Raw genomic sequence first — 26,062 nt, forward strand, 5'->3', positions numbered from 1 at the left:
ATATATACATATATATATACACACGTATATGTATGTATGTATCTATCTATCTATATACGTATGTATGTATATATACATATACACACAAACAGACACATACATATATATATATACTTATACATATATTGAAACTAAATCCAACAAATGATCATGAAGACTGATTTCAGTTAATTAAATCAAAAATTGATTCTAGTATATGATGCGAAAAAAAATGGAGTACGTGTTCTCAACCACACCTCTGCTTAGGCATTTTAGTATTTATTACTTATGTACTCAAAATACAGTGATTAAGAAGACAAATGAATACCTGTTATCCCCCAACCTTACCTAACTACATTAGACTGACACAAGTAAGACTGTACTGTTTTACAGAAGCTGCACGTCACACAGTGTAAGGGAGGTGTTCCTTGTTCATACGTATCTACACTAAATGTCTATAGGAAAAATAAAACACTGGAGTGTGGTCCCATCTACATACAAAAGCCGTATCATATGAAGTACTTTACACAGTGTTGTAAAAAGGTAAACATTCTAGTTGGCAAACAGTGGAGTTGTTACATTTTTTATCAACATTCTGTTTCTTTTTCTTTCTTTCTTTTTTTATTGCCAGAATAAGAGCGTGTGAAAGCACAGGTAGTAGGTGCTGCACAGTGGTTGGCCTTTCAGTTGCCGAGTAAAGATAACAATGGTTTTGTCAATGAGGGAGAAAAGGGGCAAGAGTGCAGTGAAAGCGAGAGGGCTGGGTGACACAGTGGGACGCTTCTAGCGAAGTCATTCATCAGGAATCAACACTATGAGTGTCTGTATCGTCCCAGAAGAATGAACATGAATCTCCGCAAGTAGTCAAAAAATCTTCTGCCGACATTTGCTTGGAAGCAAGTATTGTTCTGAAACTCTGGTCTTTTTGTGACAACCTACCTTCAACATGACTAATACAGTGTTGCTGCTGTTGCGTTATCGTCAAACTTGGATTAGATTAGATAACAAATTCTCTACAAGGCGTCTGACAGCCCAGATATTGTCACGAGAGCGACAAAAACTCCCTTGTCATGGTGAAGATGTGACTAATCGGTTACTGCGTTATTTATTTTATCATGAAGTTTCCTGAAATCCCTTTAATGAAAGGAAAAATGTCTTATGGTCTCAGTTGTCATTTCCCCTCCCTTTCTAAAGAAATATTTCACCATTTAGTTATTTTTACATGGTCATCAGCACAACCACATTCCTAAATCTTGGCTATCAAATTCCTACAAGAGAAATCAACAAAACACACAGAGTTGAATAACAAAAAAATAGTAGGTATAGTCCTACAAGATATAACAACAGATCCTAAAAAAATCGCACAGAAAAGTTTAAATTAAGTTTTTCAAATGGAGACTACGACATTCCCAAATAAGAAGGAATGCAGATGAAAATGCAAGGAGTTTATCAAAATGAAAATTAGTTGCAGCCAGTTGCCAAACTGCATATTGGAAATGGTGTCAGACCTCTCAAAATGAAGTGACTGATCATAACCAACGTATGAATTTCAATCATCTAATCTCAGGCCCTGAATTGTACTTGAAACATCTCTTCAGATAGTTTTAGCTTATGCTACACATTTATTTGAACTGAGGTGGGAGTTGCTAGTGGATTCAAATCGGACTAACGCGTTAAAATAAAATCGCATGAAGGAAGCTGCAGTGTACACGATTCGCCCTGAATTGATGGTGAGTTTAATGACTCAAATCAATCATGAGGTGTTCATAGATCTGAGTTTTTCCCTTGAAGCTGGATGCGAGCAGGAACACCCGGTCGTCAATAGAGACCAGGGAGAATGCTCGCGGCGCCTGGATGTTCAGCTCCTGAGTCGGGACAAACTGGCCCCTCTTGGCCTCCCACTGGTAGACCTGTGTCAGTGAATAATCGCTACCCAAGATGGCATACTGCCACTTGCCGATGGAGACGGGCTGGAACACCATGGAGCCGCGGGAGGGGAATGTCTGGACCTCCTTAAACATGGCACCATCCCAGCGCATCACCTTGGAGTCCCCGATGAATCTTGTTAAGCATATAAACAGATCACCTTGGGAAAGGGCAAAGATTCAAGAGCCTGTTTAGTTTATACATTCATGCTACTAAATCTGAATCTGGAAAAAAAACCTCAAAACAGTTTGTGTTAGTTCAAAATAATTCATAGCTTGTTACAAGCAGCTACTTAGCAAAGTGTCCCTAATAGATTAGCTGTCACTTTTCTAGTCACATGGAAAAAAATACAGAGATCATTATACAGTAATGATTTATGGGCACATGTTATGGCAGTGGACAGTGACATTACTGTACTGCCGGCAAAACAAATGCCTGTGGGACATGTCAAGCAACGAGGAACTAAAATGTAATAAATTACAGCCAAGATCGTGAGTCATAAATGTTTTTAATCAAATTGACCACCATGGTCACCATGGGTCAAAGTCCACTGTTAATCACATACCATGCCCCAGACTCTTTCGATCGTTGCATTAAAAACTGAATAATGGCTCCTAGAGTGCACATACTGTATATGCAGTATCCTGGTCCAAGACAAACTAACACACTCCAGCTGATATATGATATACAGCTGTGTGTGTGTGTTTGTGTGGTTGTGCTTTTCAAGCTGCGGCTCTCACCTTTGACCCGAAAGTGTTTGACGGAGAAGACGTCCTCCATCTCTGGTATGTCGGTCCTGCGGTCAAACTGTTTCTGGCTCCTGTTCCACTGGTACACCACAGGCCTCTGGGAGCTGCTGGACAAGATCAGGTGGGGTTTGTTGGAGATCTCCAGGTATTCTACATCCGTGTCCCGGTACCACGGGTGGAGCGACTGGTGGGAGTAGAAGCCATTGCCGTTCCATTTGTACACTGTCGTGGAGCCGGCCTGAGAGGACAAAAATCTATTAAAAAAAAGACAATGTAAAAACAAAACACAGCTTCCTACAACGACTACGAACAGATCTGTAACTAAGATCTAAATAGTAATATACAAAAAAAACACTTATGTGTATGGTGCACTTGTGCGCCGGTTAGTCCCCAAACATATGTCAGAGCATATGCGAGCATTTGGCAATAACCAGGGCATTGTCTGGTAACGGTGGGTGGAGTACAAGAGGCACTTTATGCATGTGGGGTGGACACAATAACATGAACACCTTTACACCAACTTTGTTGGCATTAAAAGTAAAAAGTAGCCGTCAGTTCTGCACTGTGCATTAGGGTGATCTGTCACTGTGATCCGTCATTCAAGTGCTTTTTTAGAAAAACGGGGGGAACCTTCGAGCTGTCGGCGATGACAAAGAAGGACTCTCCGTCGATCAGGAACGTCTCGATGTCGTTGGGCTTGCGGATCTTCAGGATGTCGATGTCCTGGATCTTGATGAACTTGTTGGCGGAGGCGTCGCGTTTGTAAATGTGCGAGCCCCCGAACAGCTGGGCCACGATGACAAAGAGGTGGCCGTCGATCACCATGGGCTTGCAGACCACGGTGGAGGTGCCTGTGGAGGAAAAACGTTCATAGGGCGATGAGGCAGAAAATGCGTTGTTAAAACAAGAGGGTTTATCGATACATGGTTCCTTATACACCTACCAGCCATTTCTGCCCCAGGAAACAATTACACATTGAACTTTGAGATGGAAAAGTTTACTGATGCTGGGTTTATTTTCTCACTTTCAATGGTGTCATATGGTCTGAAGGTCATCTCAACGTGATCCCATTCCAGGAAGCTGCACGTCCCAGCGAACGGTTGTGGGAACACAACATACTGATCTTCGGCGAAGGTGAAGGCGTCCACTGAGATGGACTCGAACTTCAGTGACTGATAGGAGGCAAACTCTGAAAAGTACAACATGACAATTAATTCTGTCCCCCACCCCCCCCCCCCCCCCCCCCCCCCCCCCCGCCCTTTTTTTTGTCTCTTCCACACGGATAAATTCTTCCAAGGAAACAGGCAGGAAGGAAGAGCAAGCCAATACATCTCAGCTTTATTCCCAGCACTAAAACAGTTGATAAGGACAGGGAGGAGACGTGAGCGAAAAAGGGTGAGGCAGTAAACTGGGGACAGGGAGCAATTGTTGATGGATTTCCTCCACGACAGGGAAGGGGGGCGGACGCAGGAAGATGATACCTGCTGTGATGCAATCAAAAGAGTGTGGCAGCAGGTCGTTGATCTTCTTCCCCTGGTGAATGGGCGGAGCGCTGCAGTAGATCTGATCCAGGGTGGCGTTAGTGTGGTGCATCCACTCCACCAGCCACTTGAGCTTGCAGTCGCATATCAGGTTGTTGCCCCGCAGGTCACTTCCCACGCAGCGAGGAATCACATGGAACATCGGTTAACGGATAAACATTTGTTTGTCGAGACATCATATCGTTGATCACTTAGCTTTTGGAGACTTGCATATAGGTTTGTATGTTCAGTTTCTGCTCACTGATCTGCCCTCTGTCTCCCCTGTATTTAACTACACTTTGGCCTCAAGCCCACAAGGCCGCAACAACAAGTGTCCTATCTCCTGAATGGCCTCCAGCTCTCAGTTGAAATTGCTGTTGACCTTGGATGTGTATATTGAAGCCACACAAACACACTGCCTGCCTGCATCATTCCCGCTGATTGTGGCACTCTGACCAAAGCCAGGATCTCTCTTTTTTTTCTCCTGTAAATGACTTGTTTACCATTTACCCTGACATTCTGGCATCTGAACCCAAGCCCTTCTCTCTCCTTGAGATCTCTATCTACTTTTTCCTCTTTTCTTTCTCCATTTTAGCAGGTAATAGGTTCTTCTACCAATAGGAAAAGTGGGGTTTGCTCCCCCTTTTCCTTGTTATGACCACAACTTCATAACATTACTGTATTTACGTAACTCCACAGTTCAAGTGAAGACGGAGGAAGGCAAAATACGACTTTGCTCAACATCCTCAATCCTTCCCCTGGGCCTCACGAGGCCCACGCCACCCCTCCCCAGTAAATCTAAAGTATTACTGTACGTTTGTGCTCCTTGTTCCATTATCTTGATTGATTGATTCAGAAAAAATACTACATCCAACAAAGAAAGATTATACACATACACACACACACACACACACACACACACACACATACACACACACACACACGCATACATACTGTGTGTATTGATAATATGACCAATATGAAATAATCTTATGGTATGTGATTCTGCCCAGCATTTTGGTGTGTATGTGTGTGTGTGTGTGTATGGATGAATTACTGTGGATTTGCTGTCTGAAATACAGACTACACTCACACTTTGGTCAAAGCGTCCATGCCCTTGAAGACATCCTTGGGCAGCGTCTCAAGATTGTTGTAAGCCAGACTCCTAATCAACAAAAAGGGGGGGGGGGGAGTACACACTGATTGAATTAGAAGTAGACTGTCTCGCTCTCCACACACTAGACACTATTATATGCTTTTTAGTGGTCCTGTTTGGACTCGAGCAAGAGTAGAATAAACAAATTATTGTACCAGCAACAAAATTACGTGACCATGTGGGTCACGCAAAAAAACAGGTGTTTGAAAGGCTGAGCATTTCTGAAGTGAAGGGGAATTAAATCATTTGTTGTTCCTTAATTGAGGGATGTAGCAATTAAATTGAGTGACGAGCAGGGAATATTATTTGTTGTTTATACAAAGTACGTATTATGTGAAGCATAGATACATTGCATATGCCAGCGAAAGAACTCCAGACCAGAAGAGAGATGTGAATGCAATGAAATGTCAGTGTAATTCATGAACGTTGCATTATTTATTTGGGAGTCTGTGAGTTTGTGCAGGAGGCCGCTCTGCAAATAGATGGAGGACAGAGCAGAGTGGACGGTATTTGAGCAGGGCCCCTGCCTGTGCCCTTTAATAATGTATTTGGAGTGTGATGCATTCAAGATGCCCCCTAGTCATACATTTATTTATCTTTTCTTTGGTATAGAAGTTTGTTTACTTTCCTCTAGAAACAAGGGAAGGTGTCCACTGCAATACACGAGGGAAACTTTATCCCTTCATGTAGTTGCATATGACATTCTGAGTCACATTTGTTGTAATTCGAAACCAATGAGGTGTGTCAGGTGTAGGGTATTCTTATGGATTTTTTTTTTTAAATAATAGCACAACAACCTGTTTTCTGTCCTGCACAGACAGTCTGATATTTATGATCAATCGGAACCACTGATACTATAACTAACACTGACATTCTCAGCCTTTATAATGACTATTCAGCTTATCACGAGATTTCTCTCACCCCAACCGTGTCTGAAGAAATCCCAATAAAGTGATAAACCTCTTGCATTTGAGTACTTCCCCCTACAGTGCTGTACATTACTTCCTAAATATGAAAAATAGGATGGGGCAGAGTTGAAAGTAGGCCACAGACCATCCATCCACACATTACTTCGTGCATGATGAGGAAACATCCGGCTGCACCACCTGCGTTAACTCAAAATGTGTTAGGTGCACAACCTGTCACAGAATCAGGGGCAGATTATGAGTCACTTGGTTTAACGTTACAATAGTTATATTGAGTCTTGACCTCAAAGGTCGAGCACATTCTCTGCTATCTTTAGTTCAGTTTTGTCTGGCTCTGCAGTTCAGGAAAGTGAGAGTGTTTACAGCAATACTGTACTGAAACAGTTTTTTTTTTGTGGGGGGTTAGTTTTATTATATATGCTCTGCCAGTATGTGTGTTTCTGCTCTGTCCCCATATTGAGTTGTGTTGCTCCTGCTCCTGTGTGTTCCTGGCTGGGCATGGTTTTTCGGTTCTCCGCATCTCCCGCCAACACTGCTTCGCGAGTGCAAACTCAAAAATCACCCTCATCTTCCCATCAAGACCAAGCAGTATTCAAAGACCACTTCAACCACCACTTCCCTTCCAGAACATGCCACTTTTCCACCCGTCAAACGATACCATGCTCAGCCAGCACCTCCTGCAGCCCGACCTGACAGCACACACCCAGGCACAGCCCCTGCCTTACCTGGACCTCTGAGCTTATCGAGGAACGGGTCCTCTGGACTCTGAACATACCAGCTTTTTGTCAGCACATTACCATTTTTTGTAATAAAATACCTATTCGTTTATCCGTGCCTCTCTGTGGGGTTTCTGCACATTTTGCATTTGATAAATCTATTCTGATAACCCACAGAATCATCCATCTTTTTTTTTTCTCCAATTATCATATGAACAACAACAACAACAACTCTGCTGGTCCACTAAGTTGGTGATCTGCTGATCTCTCAGCAACCTGACACCTTCAGCCAGTAACCTTGGACATCACCACTGGCAGCAGCAATTCTGCCTCTTTTGCACTTCACACAGTGACAGAAAGAGGCAATGTGAGGCATGGATTTGTGTTGGAACACCTTTCATACCAGCTAGCTAGGAGCTTTTACCACAGCGCTTCCATTTGAGAAATTATTTAAATGGGGAATATATAAAAGAAGCAGGCAATGAACAAAGGAAGAAAGAGTAGAATCATTGGGGAGAGTTCCCCAGGGGTGAATTTTTATTGAATCTGTAAAAATACTTACAGATGTATCAGTGCTTTCAGGCCCCGGAAAGCAAATGGAGATATCGATGCAATTTTGTTGTTTTCAATAAATCTGTGAATGGGAAGTCTTGCATTAGTATTTGGATAGATTATGATAGATTAACACTTACTACTAAATGTAATGTGAAATCCTTTAATATCCATGCCTTCTCCCGTTGTGAGGAGGTTGTGTAGAAAAACCTGAGCTCTGTTCCAATTGCATGTCACACTGTGTACTATTGTAAGTGTACACAGGTTCATTAATCCATTCATTAATAAAGTACATTTCAAAAATGAATTATATTCTTAGGGCCCGATGCAGACAAACAGTTGCTCATCTGGTCGATGTCAGACACAGTTGCATGAGGTCAGAAAACTTCCTGGATTAAAACGATTCGAACCCCATCCTCCTCAAGCCACATACAGTAGGTGAACAGAACCTGTGTGAGAGAAACCTGGGTGTGTGGGTGCTTTAAAAATGTTAGCATGCATGCCCACATATGCTAAAATGCAACGCTCTGTTGATATGGCTATACACAATAAAAGTGGATTACAGAGTGAGATGCAGTTTGCATATTTCTTGATGCCCTAACACACATCTTCCCTATAGTTTATAACTATCTACATACTCAAAAGCTTGACAATTGGAAGCTTGAAAGTCTAAGTGGATACTTACAGATATTCCAGATGTGGTAAACCCAGGAATGCATCTTCATCAATGAGGTCGAAGGAGTTTGCTGTGAACAACCTGTGAAGAACAATAAAGCAAGAGGTTACGCAGGCTTTTTTGTGGATTTGCAAAAACAGCAGACGATTGTATTAATGTAAGTCAACGAATTGGTAAACTATGGTTTTACTCTGTTTGAAAACCAAAAATAGTTTTATCCTCATGTGTTATCTTAGAGCAAAAACTGTGTTCATTATTTATCGCTGCCTCTCTGTCTCTACCCAACACACAGACACACACACACACACACACAGCTCCTCTCTACACAACCCCTGCTGTTCGCCTTGTTGTAGCCATGTGGTGTATTGCATAATCCTGACACCATTACAGAGAATCTCTCTTTGAACCAGCCTCTGTGCGAGTCCTCTGGGGAGACCCTTCCTCATTGTGTATGGCAATAAAGCACAGAGGATGCATTTACCAATGGATGGTGGATAGACAGATAGACAGATAGACAGATAGATAGATGGATAGACAGATAGATAGATAGATAGATAGATAGACAGATAGATAGATAGATAGATTGATAGACAGATAGATAGATAGATAGACAGATAGATAGATAGATAGATAGATAGATAGACAGATAGATAGACAGATAGATAGATAGATAGATAGATAGATAGATAGATAGATAGACAGATAGATAGACAGATAGATAGATAGATAGATAGATAGATAGATAGATAGATAGACAGATAGATAGATAGACAGATAGATAGATAGATAGATAGATAGATAGATAGATAGATAGATATACTCACAGCAGTTGCAGGGCAGGCGTGTGAACAAAGCTTCCCCCAGTGATTTCATTGAATCCAGACTTGACAAAAGATCTGAACGGATGAGAACATACAGTATCAATATCATTTAAAGAGACCAACCGCTCATACTGAGGGGCACTGAACTAAGTTAGGCTACACCATAAGCTTTTTCCTGACAACTATTCACATGCAGATTAAATGGCACAGAGTGTGCGCGTTCAGCTTTCGGGGCCACTTACAGTGAAACGACGTCGGAGGGGAAGGTGTGAGGCACGGACCGGACAGTCTCGCAGAGGGCATTGTCTTTGGTGCAGATGCATCCGGCGGGACATCTGGGCTGCCTCACTCTGCGGCCGTCTGCTGAGAGCCAGGTGACGGCGGCGACCCAGACCAGGAGCGTCCATCCTCTCCATCCTCTCGCCTCCCTGCCCGGGTAGCCCATTCCCCCGCTTACTATCACTCCTCCTTGGAACTTGTGCAGGCAAAAAAGAAAAAGAAGAAGAACTCGAGGAGTTGTCAGAGGGGTTATAAACTCGATTGTTTGTTCTTTTCTTGTCTTCTTTTTTTTTTTTGAAAGGATGATAAGAGGCGGGCGTCGTTGCTCTCCGAGGCAGGCTCGTGTCTGTGCCTCTCTGGCGTCTCAATAGGAAGGCACCGGTCCAGCGGGTTCGTTCCAGCAAGGCTCCGGGATTACTAATTCAGGACAGACGGGACACGAGAGCAGAAAAAACAGGGGCAGACGATTTTTTGGTGTGTGTGCGTGAAAAGGAATTACCCCAAAATGAAATAAAATCACGCTGCAAAAAAAAAAAGAAGAAAAAAAAGAAAAGAAGGGGTCTATTTCTAGTGAGTCTGCCTCTTGCAAAGAAGTTGTCTCTGCAGACACTCAATGCATGGAGCCAAGAAAGGGGAAAGAAAGAAAAAAAAAAACCCCACAACAACATAAAAGCTTAGATTCCCGCGAGGGAGAGAGAGAGAGAGAGAGAGAGACGGGGGGAGAGAGAAGAGAAGGGGACAGAGGGTGGGGGGAGGCCCCAAGGTGCGCTTTTTTTTTTTTATCAGCAGTGCCAGGCCGGCTATTATTTATGCGCGCTTCGGAGCCGTGCGTGGCTAATGGCGAGCGGCTATTCATGAGCTCTGTGCAAATGCACCTGCCCCACTCATTCAAACGCTGCCTCCTTTCTTCCCTGCTCTGGCATAATAATGACGTCAGCTGAGAAGAGGAGGATGAGTTGATCCCACGTGCTTCAAAAAAAAAATGGAAGAAAAAACAACAACAACAAACAGATTTTCAGTGATTTTGTGACCCTGTGTAGAAAAAGTCTGGTGATGTGGGGCCTCCAGAAGATGTATTTATATTTGATTTGATTTTTTTCTTCTTCTTTTTTTTCTCCCAAATATTTTCCCCATACAGTCTCAACGCTCGGAAAATGAATCTGGGCCTAATGGTGGCACCTCGTAGCCCCAATTCATGGGAAAGCACAACGGCGAGTTTCACAAATATTTTTAAATGTTGAGAGCCATTCATACTCATGTATGATTCGTCTCCGGCTCCCTTCTCTTCCTTCAGGACATTGGCTGCTTTGTTGAGTTCAGTGGGTTGTAAAGAAAAGTCCCGAAACACTGGACACGTTTGTTCCCGTGCAGGCTGTGGAGAACTTTCACCCCCTGCGACCTCCAATAGCCCAAATACTCAATTAGATAAGGGAAGGTCCACACAGCAGAATGCCCCCTTTATTTCCCATCGACAGTTCAAACGCTCACATGCGTCCTCACACTGTCCCTCGGCGGAAATGCACGATAGCTTATGATCCCAATTATCCATCATTGCCTAATTGGGCCATTTCCTCTAAAAACGAAAGTCGATGTCTGACGTCGCAGCCTACACTCTCCCTGTTTTTCCCCTCGGTGGGTTTAGATCAGTCATTGGACAATGTGTTGTGATAATAGATTGCAGCTCCAATAAATATTGAATAAACGCTGAATGGATGAATTAGGCCGTGCACAGTGAGCCACTTAATTTAGGAGCCTATAGAGATTCAAAGCTTTCACTCTTAACGTCCACAACCTCGACGTGCCGGTTTGGAATCACAGCGTGATCCTCCTATTCATATTCATGTCGAAAGGAGACGAAGAGTTTCATCTTTTCTCCGCCGATTTGTCTCGGAATAATTCATGAAGGCGCGACCGCACGTCATCGCACCGCGACGCGCCACGACGCGTCATCGCCCAGCGACGGAGTTGTCCGTGTTGTAAACACTCGGAAGGAGCTGGAGACCGACGAGCATGGATGATCTCCTGAAGGTGCGCTCATGACGAGTTGTAAACTCTCTCTCTCTCTTCTTTTCTCCTCCATGCGAACACGTTAGCTAGCGTTTTAACGTACTCGCTATCAGCCGGTTAGCATGAACACATTAGCCCAAAGACAAGTTAGCCCTCTTACTCCATGGCTCCCTTACGCGCTAGCTGAGAGCAGCAACGGCGTATCGCAGCGAAGTTCACCGACTGATGCAGAACTTAATGTCTGTGCATTGTCTCTCAGGAACACGCCTGTTCCAAGGGACTTTACAGAGGCTGAACCATGCGAAGCACGAAGTGGAATATTTTAGGTTATGACATGATTGTGACTGATAACGACACTGATGACGCGGGGTTGGTGCCGCCTTGGTTTAGCTCCTAGCTGTGTTTTTGTTTTGTTTTTGTTTTTTTGTCGTAGCTGTAATCAACTTCATCATCTAGATCAGATCTACTGTAACTGCCAGTCATAAGTGGACGTGTGTGCAGTGGAGAAAAATCTGGGAGACTGCTGTGCTGACTGTCACAGTACGACCAACATTCAGATCACTCACATTCAGGACTCGGGGCCATGTCAAGCTTCGTCCCCAATCCATCCGGCTCATTAGTGGTCCATCGATTCATTTCAACTCTATTCACTGTAACAGTATTTATTGTCTGATTATTACTTACTCTACGGTGAGAAGCTGCACTGTTGAGTGCCCTCTGGATGTGTTGTGTGTTTTGTGTGGTGTGTTTTAATGTTGTGTGTACAATTCACTGACACTTTCACACGACTGAAGTTCCTGACGGATCAATGAAGTTATTTGAATTTGATTTGAATTGAATAGTGTTTGGGCTTTTAGAAACTGTTTTCTCATTCTGCTAGCAGGTATGTTTGTGTGTGTGTGTGTGTGTGTGTGTGTGTGTGTGTGTGTGTGTGTGCACCCGTGAATGCATCACGTGTGATCAGATGTGATTCCACCAACGCGAATGAGTTCCCGTGTGTCCTCAGGTACACAGAGGTGGCGGCTATGACTCTGACTTCAGTGATGATGACGCGCAGGGAGAGTCCTCGAACAGAGGCCTCAAAAGGTAGAATTAAAGACCATCACCTCACTAATATATGTGTCAATTTATTAAAATGATTTTGTCATCGAAACTCACGGGGTTTGCGTGTCTTTGCTGAAAATGCTGAAATCGGTTTAACAGTGTAAGAAGTCATGCAAAGGTTCACATTGTGATTAAAAATAAAAAAGCCTTAATTCTTCTGTTCTTTGCTGTTTTTCTCCTGTAGCTTACATTCGGACTGTTGTGGGTTGACAGCCTCAGCATCTAACCCAAGCTTTTATATATTTATTTGCACTTTTGTCAGGAAAAGCGAGGACGAAATCTTACAGAAGCCATTCAAGAAAGGTCGGCACTCCCAGGTGGCTCACCGGAGTTTACACTCTAATGAGCTGGACAGGTATTGTACGATCAGTAATTTTTCATGTTTTCCTGATTCATTTTTAATTAATGCAGAGCTTACTTCTCACGTTGCATCATGCAGTTCACGTCCTCTTTCAAAAATGAGCGTTATCTATATTCAATCACGTGCACTTCAAACAAATTAAAATTTCATGTGCAGGTTGTGTGCACGTGATGTATAACCAAATTAAAGTGGAAAAAAGAATGTGGTTAATTTTTGTGTTTGAAAACTCATCATCATTCTTTTCGTCATTACCACCCAAAGAAGATATTTTACTTGAAGCATTCCTTTATGCTTCAGATAAGATTGGAGCAAGTAATTCCTTTGTCATGTATTAATTTCCTGTTTTTCAGAGAGGAAGCCAGGAACAGAAGAGCCCACCTGATATCATTGAATGCTGTATCCTTTAAAAAAAAGTATTATAATTTAAATACACTAAAACTAAAGCTTTGTGCAAAAGTAAACTTTGAAAGAGAGACTGGCCTTTACCAGATGTCACCAGTTTGAGCGACATAAGAAGTTTGTCGGTGACTACATACTTTATTATGGAGGAAAGATGGCCGACTTCAAACGCACTGTGTAAGTACTGTGTCTCCCGGACACAAGCTTGATGCTCAATCACATCCTGTCACTTGTGACCATATCTAATGAGAATGTGTGTAGTCATAACAGACTATTTGATACAAATGGTTTTCACCCAATTATGCAACAAATTCATTGTAATGTATCTCCTCATCTGTACATTTGGGATAAACGTTTTCTCATTTATCTTTTTGTTTCCGTCAGAGGTAAAGACAAAACAGATTTGGATGTGCTGCGTGAGAATCATCGCTTCCTGTGGAGGGATGAGGACGAGGAAGACATGACATGGTGATCATCTGTTATCAAAGTATTGAAATAGGCTGTTTAAATACGCACTTGATTATTGTAGTTTTCTCTTTTGAATACGTTTAATGTGTTGCATTATCGAAATGTTGAAATTGTGTCCTGTGTCCGATGACAAAAGCTGTTATTTCAGTTGACTTTGCTTATTTTTACCTTACACCTTGATTAACTCTGTTCCAGGGAAAAAGAACTTGCCAGGAAGTATTACGACAAACTGTTTAAAGAGTACTGCATAGCTGATCTCAGCAGGTACAAGGAAAATAAGGTAGGATTAATGGATTCATTGATTAATTGATCACCCAGTTTAAACAGAAACACTGCAGCATGAGGTTTACGTGATTTCAAACAATGTGACAGTACATAAACATCTAGCTCATTTTGCCTGATAGTAAGTGACTATTTTGAATATAGCAGCTTTGAACATTTTGAAGTTATCACATCAGTAAAATGCTGAAAAAAAGAATTATATATATTAAAACCTGTTTTAAACAAGAAAGTGTAGGATGTTGCAGCTTCTATGTGTCTGTGCTGTGTTATTATGATATAGGAATAGTGTAGCCACATTATGGCAATAGTATGGCACATTCAATATGATGAAATGTACAGTGTTGTGTAATGGGAAGAGACAGATCACAGAAAACACTGTATGCTCTTGTATCTGCTTGGGACTAGTATTAATTTCACTGTGAAAACTGAGCTGTTGGCAGCAGCAGAGGAGAAAAAAAAAAGCTAGAGCGAATTCTCTTAAGGTGAAACTAAGTTACTGCACTAACAAAATGTACTGAAAGAAAATCATATAGTGACTAAAGACACCACTGCCAGCCAGGACTTGGCAGGATGATCCATGTTGGCACTGTGCTCGAAAATGACACTAATTGCCCCAGTGGTGGTGCCATGAGTTAGGGGTTAACAATTCATAAGTCGGACGCTAATATCCACCGGCACTGTTCCTCTTTAGATACAAGTTTGGATATGATGTGGTTTGGCTCTGTGCTCTGTCTCCACCGGGCCATTCTGGTCTGAATCCAATGTTTAATCAGACAATATGTTTAACCCCAGGAAAATGTGCTTATGTCTCCATAACTGCACTGTTTGGTCTGATGATGCTAGAGTGACATCATGTTATTTCTCAGGCTGTGATGCTGATGACATTTGTTATTCGTACACGACACACGATACCCAGATGGACCAACAATTATCAGAGTCTAGTTGACTCAAGCTTTTACATAAATCCAGTTTTCTTTGTTAATCATTCAGATTTGACAAATGATTTCAGATGCATTTGTGGGCTGCATTAGTCTCAAAAGTTTACTCGCATATCGACGAGCGGTGCCGGGTAAATGAGGTGTGACAGCACACATACAGAGGAATCCACACACACAAAATGTGCTACACACAGACACAGGCTAACATGTTCCTGATGAGCCAGACGAATCAAATCACATTACATACAGTAATGTTTACGTGTGTATGCAAAATTGTGATAGACAATATTCACATGAAGATATATATGTGTTGTAACGGTGTTTGACGGTTTGATATTGTAAATTATTGTACTAATTCACATGGACCATTTTTAATTTGTGTCCAACAGTTTGGATTCCGTTGGCGGACTGAGAATGAAGTTGTCTCTGGCAAAGGTATGTGATTTAAAAATGTTGTGTTTTTGAATTTCTATATGCATTTACACTGTAAAAAACGGTATGCTATTTACATTCTATGTGATTTTGATTAGAGGGACACTGGAAACATTGTTTTTAAATCATGTTTGGAATGTTGTTTGGAATTTGGTCACCTTTACTTTCATTGAATATGAGTGTGCTGTTGATACATAATGTTCTCACAGCTGCACAAAAAAAACCTTAAAATAAATTGTAGATGATAATGAAAAAGCTTCAGAAAGATCTTGAATAACAAAAACAATGAATCAATTTTTTCTTTCTTTTTGTAAGGGGGGTTTGACGTTCCAATGTTGCAGTTTTTTTGGACGTCTGATATTACAAGTATTTTAAGCTTATTTTAGTTGTGGATTCTAGAAACATGAGGTTTCTCACACCAACATGCCCAGAAAACCGTTCACATCCTTTTCCACTAGATGGCGACAGAGATAAAGACAAATGACAGCAGTGTAACACAGGGTGCATGCGACTATTTTACAAATATGCTTGTGTCACTTTGCCTTGACTTATTGGTTTGTCAGAAAACCTTTCAAACGTTTGACCTTTCAGCTCAATTTTCTTCTTGTTTATTTGTGGCTCCCAACCCCGGCAGACCGCTCGCGCCATCCAATAATCGATTCCTCTGATGATTCAGACAAATGGACACCCGCCCAATATTCTGGTTCCCAATTCATTTGTCATAGCCAGAGAAAAAAAAACTCATTCTACCTTTGCACTTGTTGACGGAGCCGGGCTGCACAGTTTTGGCAGCGCTTTGAAGATTACTGTCTATTAATTGTTCGCGATTAGTACAGCACCACCTCCCTGTCTACTGCTCCTTCGTGAGACAGTGACAGATATATTTATAGGAGGGATATCATTAACTCACAGAGGGTAAACCTGCCGCCGGAGCTCATTGACCTGCCCTGTGTGTGTGGCTCAAGGCAGGTCAAACCTAATTGTGACCATATCACTTAAAACCAAGTTTTAACAGCCATTTTGCAGGTGAGTCAGAAAGTAAGGGCCGGCCAAAATGTCCTCACTTTTCCTAAAGTGTCCCCAATCCGTAAAGTCTGGCAGTTCCTCACAAAGATAGAAGTGCACACACAAACTTCTTAATTTTAAAATAATTTGCTTGTGTTTATATCGACGCCACTTCACAAGCAAACACAGTTTGTCTGAGAAGGCTGACTAAGCCAATATATTGTTCCAGATTAAGAGTGGTTAATCCTGATCTCTGACAGTTCATCCCCTGTAGCAATACACCACAGGAAGTGGGATTAGATCAAGTCAGAGGCATTTCACTTCCGCTGTCACATCTGTGATTTATGTACATTGATGAATCCCAGAGAAATGCCCCTTTAAGCACTATTTAAAGCGCGGGACGTTGAACACTCTTGAACGATCGATACTAATCTAATTCTGTCAGGTGGATCCTACATCCTCATCCAGAGGCGGAGAAATCGCTTATGAAAACTGAAAGTTTACAGTGTTTTTTGTTTCCAAGTTAAAGGTGGAAGGAGTTGTTGTTTTTTATCACAGACTAGATATAAATTGAGATTGATTTGACTTGAAGGCTGATAAAGAGCAATCATTCACTCAATCTGTAGACGAATAATCTCCAAGAAAGCTTGTGTGTAGTTTGGTTAGTTACACCTTCATTACATGTTTCCAGTCCAGGTTCGGGTGTAGCAGATAAATTAGACAACACAAAACTTTTCCCAATTAAACTGATCCTGCAGCTCCTTTTAAGGGCCACCGCGCTCCCAGTCTGCCACGGACACCTTTTTGGAAATCATCCTCTCAGCATCTCCTGCTCTCTGTGCGCTTTGGGTCATGTCGGTGTTAGGTAATGCTGACTACTCTTCACCCAATCAGGTGGATTACAGAGAGCACTGACCTTTCTTTCCATGGCCACAGCTTTATGTGGGACGTAGGAGTTCTCAGTTCCAAGAGGATCCCTTCTCTCTAATTGTTATTTATTCCTTTTAGAAATTTCAGGAGGAAGAGAAGGGAAAGATTGTGTACTTTATTCAAGGGGCACAAACAAGTCATCCTTCCCCAGGAGTCCCAGGTTTCCCCACAGTTTAAGGAATTCTTGTAGAATCAGATTTACTTTTACTTCGTGCTCATCCTCACCCCATTTAACATTAATACCTCTCACGGGAATTCTTCCAGCTGTTTATGGGGGAAGACGAGAAATAACTCCTGTAAACGGACTTTAAAGGTGCCTGGTGCAATATTTCTGTAAACAAACAAAATGTGTGTTTAAATTAAGCGTTTCTTTTGTATATTCTGGAGGTCTAATGAATATGCATTAGACGAATAATACTGATTAGACTAAACAAACTACTGTGTGACCAATAAAGAGAAAAATGGGCTAAAAGATAACAAAAGAAACAGAAGGGAAAAGAACCTTTTAAAAACAGCGAATACAATACAAAGCTGATTAAAAACTATGGACAGAAAAAGAGACTTGGTGCCTTATTCCACATAGAACATTTTCAAGGTGACTTCTTGAATATTGTCAGAGATCGGAGATCCACTCATAAAAACATTGTGCTACAAGTGGTCAAAAACTCCACATGGTGTTTTCAATTCATGTAACTAATGTGATTCTAATGTCATTAGACAAATTACAAACAGTGACACAAATTAACAAATACATCCATAATGAATTCATTATGTGTATGTGGTTTAAGATGAGGCGTGCGGGCACCTTAATTCCGAGTCATTTCTTTGTGTGGGTTTCCCTTCTGGTATAAATTGAGCTTCGGTCTTCCTGTCAGGAGGAGGTCGAAGGCCAAAGGTAGTTGAGGCTAGGCTTATGTTTGGTGGGCCTCCTGTCAAAGTCAATGGAGTATCAAAGGTCTTTGCTTATGCAACCTTCCTGTCTTTAAAAAAAACCAAAACGGTTTTACACGCTTGCCACCACACGCTCACTCGGTGAACATCATTGGCGTGCATCATCAATCTACCCTGCTACACTGTTCAACCACCACCATCCAACTTCAGAAGTGACAGCTATTTAGCCCACAGTCTTAGTTCAGAGTTGCCCAGTCTAACGATGGAAACGCAAATTTCTCTGTTTGAGTAGTATTTTCCCAATGTTAAGCTGAGGCCGAGACTCACTGTACGAAACCTGATCGCAGTGGCATTTAGTCTACTCAACAGGATACTTTAGGTTAAATAAAAGTTTTAAAATAAAATGAGTGTTGAACTTCAGGTCAGCAGTGTGGACTGCTCGTCAATGGGAAAGACGGACATAAAAAGGCTAACTCTGGTCCGGAGTCAGAGGTGGGGCTGTGTGGTCGGAGAAGCAGCCCTTTTTTCCCATTTACATTCCACAGTATTTGAAAAATCTGCCTGGGGGCAGTGAGTATTGATCGCTACCCACGGGCTGAGAATTCATTAAAGGTTGCCAACCTCTAGAATGGGTGGAGGGGAGTGTGAGTGAGAGTGGTGAGTTTCAAGATCTGGCGGCAAAGCAGCACTGAGTAGTCAAGCTACTCAGACCTTTCAGTCTGAACTTGATGATATAACAAAAATAGTTGTGGGCGGGGGCAAACCTATTTATTATTGCATGTCAGCACTGTGTTACAATAATCCAGACAGCATTAATCACTCTTTGAAGATTATTTAAGAAAAATAGAAGATCTAGTTCAAGGAATATTTCTCAAGTGAAAATATCACGAATGAGTTATTGGTCTGGTCTAATAGATAGATAATACCATGGTTTTTGGCAGTATGTACCACACGCTGAGCCAGAGAGCTAAGATCAGGCAGAATGTGATCATGACTGTGCTCAGGGCCTATGAAAGAATTCTGTTTTCCGAGGAGTTAAGCTGGAGAAAATTTGCTGCTATCCAATCCTTAACCACAGCAAAGCAGTTATGAAAGGAAGATAATTTAGCTGATTCAGATTGCAATAGAAATACAGCTGAATATAGTCTCCACAGCAATGGAATGAAATGTTGTGTTTTTTCATGATTTTGCCCAAAGGGAGTAAGTGGATTGAAAATAAAGACAGACTTGGTTTCATAAAAGTCGGTTTATGTGTGAACTTTTAACAGGGAAAGAGTCACACTGGTCACTGCACAGAAACCTCATCCAGTGAATGTTAATCGTGCAGCCATCTGTCCTGCGGTGTATCCCTCTTGATCTCAGGCGGCTGGCTGGGGGCATTAGTGACCATTGACGCAGGGAGACAGGAGTTCCCTCTCCTAACGGGTTTACTCAGTCAACCTGGTGCCAGGTCTTTTCATGGAGCATGTGAGGCTCACCTGATGTGTGAGGTTACTCGCTACTCTTTGTGAGAAGGAAGCAGGGATGCCCTGTGTGGTTTTTTCGTTGTCACTAAACACCAGTGTCTAAAAAAGTGCTCATTATCTTTCATGTTGAAAACTGTAGGGCTCAGGGGCAGAAAACTATCAGAATCAAGCAAAGAATTGTTTCTTGACCTTGATTATACTTAGTTTTTGACATGCATTTCATCAAAGACGTTGCCTAGGAACAGACTTCCATTGACTCCACTCTGCCAGTTTTTGTGGTTATGAGTTGCTGGAGGGTCTCACACTCTCGGCCTTTTTAACCTTCACGTATATCATATTCTTTATATTAAGAAACTGACTTGTTTCTCTGTCAGCTAGGGGGATTCAGTGCCTTGTTCAAGGGCACTCAGTTTTATGTAGGCATAGCGCAGGCTTTTACCAGCTTTCATTACAGATAAAAGCTATTGTGTGTAGGTAGAGTGGATGTACAGTATTTGATGGATTTTGTGTGTGTGCGTCATGAAGAGTATAGGACGTCATGGGAGAACTCCAGTGCAATTGTTATTGATGTAACTGATGATGGCGAAGACAGGACAGGATTCTCTCAGGTGTCTGAGCGCCGTTAACCGTACATGGCGTCATGCGGGAATGGCCCTGTCCCAAGACACATCCAAATAGTAGGTCTTAAAGGGATATGCTGGCCTTTTTCGATTGACCTTTACTGATGTTTTAATTATTTTAAAATGTGGGTAGTTGAACACATATATACACACACAATAGGCAATAGGAATTAAAACAGTAATCTTAACTCTGTAGTATCCTTTGGTCTAGAAAAATAAATTAAAAAGGCAGCTCAGTATTCCACACAAGCATACAGACTGTCGCAACTTAGTTTTTTAACTATTTCATTTATTATCTTAAATATCATATCAGGCCCTCCCAAATAAACCCAGTCAACCTCATCACGAACCATGACCGGAGCCGGAAGTGTCTCTTATAGCTGACGTCATAGGACGTTAATCTAATTCTGCACGTGAAGAGATAGTCTGCCTCATGGCCCCCAGTGGCGTAAAGCCACGTACGGCGAGCGTCACCTCACCTGAATATTTACAGAGTCTCAATCCTGGGCAGGTGAGTGTCAGCATCACTTTCCTCTTCTCACTTTGCCAAGAATGGACCGCTATGACGCACTTGCTCACATTGCTACAATCTGGAGGAACCCCGGAGACCAGATCAATTCCACAATAAGCTCCTCTGGGGATAATAGGCAGGCTGTGCAACGGCTGAAGGGAGGCCTGAGGAGATGAGGGCGAGGTGAAGAAAGGGAGATGAGAGGGAGCAGCGGGATAAGGAGGAAGGGGTAAAGAGTGAGGGGGGGGGGGGTTTGGAGGTTGGAGGTTGGAGGTTGCCTGAGAGAATCTGGTTTGGGGATTTATTGTCTGAATTTAAATTCTGAAATAAATAATTTGCCTTTTTTTCCCAGTAGCAGTCACTTTTTTTTTTTTTACAGTACATGTTCTCTCTGGTTTCGCAGGTCAATTCCAGTGTGGAAACAAACGCTGCGAGAAGCAAGAAGGCCTAAAAAGCTGGGAGGTGAATTTTGCCTATGTGGAACACAGCGAGAAAAGGAATGCGCTGGTCAAACTCAGTAAGCTAAAACAAAAGTGTTATTCCATTTTCTCTGGTCATTCCCTTGTGAAAGTTGAGTTTGTGTTTATGTGTGTAAGCTCGTGTGTGGCTTTGGCCTGATGGGATTTCCTGTCTAAGACTCGGCTCATAATAATCCCCCAGCACAGTAGTCAAGTATCATACTGCGCTAAAGAAAATCCTGTTATAATAATTACCATAATTGGAGGACCCACCAGTCATAGTCAGTCAAGCAGGAAATGACAGGCTCTTTTAACAAACTAGTACAACAGGTCACATCCAGGCGTGTTGTTTTTCCTCATTAACAAAAAAAAAAAATTCCCAGCTTGTATTAATTATTAATCCAATGTTTTGACAATAATGAAACACGACCTGGCCATTCTGGAGCATTGGGGAGTGGATGTCCTTGATGTGTTTATTTCAGGTTTCCAGGTGTATGCTGATGATGCTGTTACATGTATCAGGCTGAGGCATTCAAATTCTTTGAGCAGCACAAATAGAAACTTTTAGGAAGATTAAGCAAAGGTGCTTTTCCTTCAGGGGTCTACATCTACAGTATATCTGTCCTAATCGCATTATATTAAAGAACAATAGACAAAATACACTCTCATGCAGAGAGTTTTATGAGGAAAGGTTGCATTAAGCGTTGTAAAAATGTACTAAGAATTAATGCTACAGCTCCATGATAATGGCTGCAGTAATAATAATAATGATGATGAGGACAGTGATGAAACATTTAGCTGGTAATGATGATTCCATGTTGTTTCTGCTCTAGGACTATGCCCCGAATGCTCCTTCAAACTCAACTATCATCACAAGTGAGCCAGCCCACCTTTTACCCTTGATACATTTCTGCATGAAATATGTAGATCTTTTTTCTTTTCTTTTTGCCCTCGATGAGTGATTTTAAAGATTGTAGAAAGCGTGAGCTCATCTGCTCAAAGTAGGGCAGGTCTCAATGGTCAGTCAGCACACAGTATTTTGCAGCATGCAGGAATGTTCACTTTGGACTCAAAGTTGAACTGGGGTGGAGTTTGGTGCTAAAAGGTCAAGGTCACTGTGACCTCACGAAGCCATAAATCAAGAATTCATATGCTAATGATGACAGAATCCACTTAATGCCTTTTATGAAACTCCTCCTAAAAGTTACTTCAATCGGTAACACAAATGAATGTAGTTTTTTTCAAATTAAAGTTTTCAATTGGGTTAACTTACTCAAAGTCTAAGTTGAACAAAAAATTAATTTGCGTGTTCCCAATTAGTAACTATAAGTTGGTGAACAATTCTTTTTTTCAGCATAAATTACATTACTACTATATGTATATTTTATTATTGCAACTTGACCAAAAGGTGGTAATTATATTATAACAATATTAACCATTAAGTGAAAAGAGTGGAATCTGGACATAACTCTAAATAATGATTCACGGTGCTGATTGGAGTGATGTGAGATGACTATTTATTAAATCAAGTGATGCCATGCTTTTAACTGTTCGTATAACTTCGTATCAAAAGGCATAAAAAGTCTCAACGCTTTTTTTTTTTCATGTACCTCTGAAAGTGCATTTGACTGTGACGGGATTCACATTGTATTTCAAGAAGTGGCATATCTGGCTGCTTTATATTCTGAATACAGTTCGGTCAACCTGTGATTCTGTCTGTAGGAGGAAAGAGGTGAAAGTAAAGACAAAGACTGAAAGGCTATCGGAGGAGAACCAGGAGCCGTCGCAGAAGAAGACGAGGAAGAAGAGGAAGAGATCGTCTTCACATTCCAAGAAGCAGAAACAAAAGGACAAGAGGCACAGAGGTAAGGCCCCCTCTCGCAACTGTCCCACCACTTGTTTATATTTTTTTGTACATATTTACAACTCTCGGTTTCTCTACAGATCGCTCCACCTCTTCCAGCAGCTCAGAGGAGTTGGTGAATTCGGACAAAGGTAACACACATGCACCCACGCACATACACACTGCACAGTTTATGATCTACTCACCCAGGGCCTCCAGGTCACGACCGGACAGAAACATCCATCAGCTCTCTAAAGAGAATTAGACAAACGTCCAGTTTTTCACTGCCTTCTTTCTCATCATTCCTCCACCATTATTTTTTTTTCTTCTTCTTGATCTTTTTGACCTTCCCTGTGAGGAGCATGAAAGCACCCCCTCCCCCTCCCCACCCCAGTCCCTGTTCTGTTTATTCCAAGGTCTGGGTGGGAAGGTTAAGTGACAAAACAATGTCAGTGAGTTCAACACGCATTGGAATCCATACACAAACACTCACACAAGCATTTTTCTCTTTCGTTGTCACAGTCACACTTTAAAAAATAATAGTTTTCAAAGGCGGATTATATGTAGGAATCCTAGGATTTCATGCCGTTTGTGAGCGGTGCATTCGGGGAGGGTTAGGTTATGGAGGCACTTTTTCTCCTGGGAATTCATGGCTAGGGCTTCATCTATTGTGGCTGTCAAAGCTTGCTCATAGTTAAACTGATGGGGGGTAAAAAATATGCGGCCGGCCCCCTTTTGACCCCTCCATCACTGGCCCTCACTGCATTGTGTATGTACACTGGTGCCCTCAAGCACTACTATCCTAGGACCTAGAATTCCTCTGCTGAAATACTAGCTGTCCCCACATAATAAATAATAAAGTCTTCTAAAGAAAATTCTGACAAAGAGCCACAAGGTAACAGCTGCTACAAACCAACTCAACACAGTGAACCAAAGGTTTCTTTTTGTGGCTCCTGACTACGTGTAGGCCCCCGGGTCAGTTGTCCACTTTCATCGGTTTGCAGTTCAGATGGCGGATAAAAAAAATGGCCGTACTGAAACCGGCATTTGTGTCCTTCATCATATCTGACAAAGCTGATTCAAGTGTCGAATCTACCACCCAGACATCAAACCCTGAAGTGAAACTAAAGCTCGCTGAAACTCTCCTCCTAGACTCTGGAGGTGAGGATGAGGGCCAATCGGACGCTGTCCACTGGCGAGGACCCGCCCCTGCCGTGGAGGAAAAGTCGAGGTGAGGGTTTACAGCTAGTGTTCATATTAAGTCATACCCAGTAAGCTGCTTTAACACCATTAAAGAGGGTCTTTACCACTTAGCCCACATTGGTCAGCGACCTTCGTAGACCGCACCATATGTAGACCACTTAGGTCCCACCGCAGAAAGCCGTCCTGGACTTTGAAGGACTTTCGCTAAACCTTGAAACTGTTAACGTCACACCTCCCTACAGTCAGATGTCTGATCTGAGATATTACAGCAAGTGTTTATTTTGGCATTTCTACTATGTGAGCAACAACCATTCAGTGATATGAGGGTAAAAGCTTCTGACTCACTACACTGGATACAACTTACTCAAGCACAGGATGCGTCAATTCTACAACTCATCTAATGATAATTGTAATTTATGAGATAAGATCAGACAAGGCGATCCTTTAGCATTACAGAAGTCTAAAGACAGAATGAGACACACTGTAATTCTGTATCAACATTCTTATGGTACACCATTGCATATCATCTACCGGCTAAATAAAAGAAATACCTGTGCATGGCAGAAACTAACATTCCTGTGATTTTGTTTATCTGTTTAGGGAGGAGGAGTTCGACGAGTACTTTGAAGACATGTTTCTTTGACTCTGCTGGAGTCAGCGGCAACCCTGCTGTGACTGCACTCCGCTCCCTCCGCCGCGCTGCTCTGTTCTGTCTTGTGTGCGCGAGTAGTTTTCTTCGACTGGATGTTTCAATATTTGTACAGAAATAAACAGAATGTTTACACGGCACCTGTCAGAGTCTTTTGATCAGCATGTCTGATAAGGTGATAAGATAAGAGGATGGTGTACTTTGATCTCCCCCGTAGGGAAGTATATTGCTCTGGACTCAAGTCCCGCAAAAGATAAAATCAGACGCAGTCGACCCTAATTCCACATTAAGAAATGTATCTGCTGTTGAAGTCTAAAGCAGAGACTTTCCCAAAGACCACTGTGAAGAACCGCTGGCTGAAGGTCACCCACAGCCTTCGGGGGGTCAAATATCATCTCCTCAGGCCTCCTTCGCATTCGGCACGAGATGGTCAGCTTACCCCTCTTCATTTCCGAGCGGTAATCTGTCTCCGTGCGTGAGGCCAAGGATCAGCCGCGAGGTCAATAACACAGTTCTCATTTTGTGAAGAGGAGCGGGTGGCTGACGCAGCCCTGGAGGAGCACCGGGACTGATGGAGCCAGGGTTCTGGGAGGGTATTGTCTGACATGCGAACATGACTGTTAAATGAGAGCAATATACCATGCACCATGAGATGACGTCTGCGCCGCACACGTTGTGAGGAGACGTGGACAGAAGCCATCTGGTTCTGGGGGGGCCTCTCAGTATGGGTGAGCTTAAAAAGGGAAAAAGTTAGAGCACCTCTTTTAAAGGGTCAATCGCCAACCCTGCATCCTGGTCAGCATCAGATACTGTCTCGAAAACATCTCTTCTGAAAGAGATAAAAAATCATCGGTACATTCATTTGATTTATTTGCTTTTTGTCATCAGAGGTACTGAGACATTTTTTAGCTGGAGTCACATCCTGTAGCTTGCCTTCGGTGTCGCACAGTTTTTCGGGGGGTTCGATGGGGAAAAGCTTCCGCGCGATAATCTCCTCATGTCTTTCGCAGCTTCTCTAAGCATGCAGTTAAGCTCCACAATTGTCAGTTGCTCTCTATCCCGGTTCTTAAATGCCATTTTTGGACATTAGCTATGCGAGGGTCGTCGCATTATCCGCGCAGAATTGCATAATCACAAACATTCGCCGCATCCATCTCATGGCAAGATGCTTCGGAGAAAGCATCCGTTGGGAGAC

General features: G+C 42.3%; 2 protein-coding genes across 3 annotated transcripts; one reads left to right on the plus strand and one right to left on the minus strand.

The window, feature by feature from the left end:
• Positions 1–223: 223 nt before the first annotated feature.
• On the minus strand, positions 224–9,935 carry lgi1b (leucine-rich, glioma inactivated 1b). 2 transcript variants are annotated; one of them, XM_035613399.2, is made up of 10 exons: positions 9,264–9,934; positions 9,025–9,096; positions 8,210–8,281; positions 7,535–7,606; positions 5,268–5,339; positions 4,136–4,305; positions 3,679–3,843; positions 3,285–3,505; positions 2,646–2,892; positions 224–2,065 (listed from the first exon to the last, which is right to left on the minus strand). In XM_035613399.2, the coding sequence occupies exons 1-10, from the start codon at positions 9,464–9,466 to the stop codon at positions 1,716–1,718; spliced, it is 1,644 nt and encodes a 547-aa protein (XP_035469292.1). In that variant the 5' UTR covers positions 9,467–9,934; the 3' UTR covers positions 224–1,715. The 2 variants fall into 2 exon arrangements, with proteins under 2 accessions (XP_035469292.1, XP_035469293.1); XM_035613400.2 differs by lacking the exon at positions 7,535–7,606 and having other exon boundaries at positions 9,264–9,935.
• A 1,247-nt stretch (positions 9,936–11,182) lies between these two features.
• On the plus strand, positions 11,183–25,005 carry fra10ac1 (FRA10A associated CGG repeat 1). Its single transcript, XM_035613401.2, has 14 exons — positions 11,183–11,328; positions 12,314–12,393; positions 12,674–12,766; positions 13,123–13,168; positions 13,272–13,348; positions 13,556–13,639; positions 13,835–13,919; positions 15,249–15,294; positions 21,118–21,231; positions 22,006–22,048; positions 22,895–23,037; positions 23,117–23,167; positions 24,168–24,246; positions 24,819–25,005. Exons 1-14 carry the CDS (start codon positions 11,311–11,313, stop codon positions 24,859–24,861), a joined length of 1,002 nt encoding a protein of 333 aa, XP_035469294.1. The 5' UTR covers positions 11,183–11,310; the 3' UTR covers positions 24,862–25,005.
• Positions 25,006–26,062: the final 1,057 nt, after the last annotated feature.

Source organism: Scophthalmus maximus, chromosome 16 (genome assembly GCF_022379125.1).
Source record: "Scophthalmus maximus strain ysfricsl-2021 chromosome 16, ASM2237912v1, whole genome shotgun sequence".
NCBI lineage: Eukaryota > Metazoa > Chordata > Actinopteri > Pleuronectiformes > Scophthalmidae > Scophthalmus > Scophthalmus maximus.

Excerpts from the sequence above, each read along its gene's own strand:
- lgi1b (XM_035613399.2), bottom strand. The coding sequence starts at position 9,466 with ATGGGCTACCCGGGCAGGGAGGCGAGAGGATGGAGAGGATGGACGCTC. Across the intron at positions 4,306-5,267 it reads ATGGACGCTTTGACCAAAGT|TGACCTGCGGGGCAACAACC; the intron begins GTGAGTGTAGTC and ends CTGCGTGGGAAG. Across the intron at positions 3,844-4,135 it reads TTTTGATTGCATCACAGCAG|AGTTTGCCTCCTATCAGTCA; the intron begins GTATCATCTTCC and ends TGTACTTTTCAG.
- fra10ac1 (XM_035613401.2), top strand. Across the intron at positions 13,920-15,248 it reads GCAGGTACAAGGAAAATAAG|TTTGGATTCCGTTGGCGGAC; the intron begins GTAGGATTAATG and ends TGTGTCCAACAG. Across the intron at positions 24,247-24,818 it reads GCCGTGGAGGAAAAGTCGAG|GGAGGAGGAGTTCGACGAGT; the intron begins GTGAGGGTTTAC and ends TTATCTGTTTAG.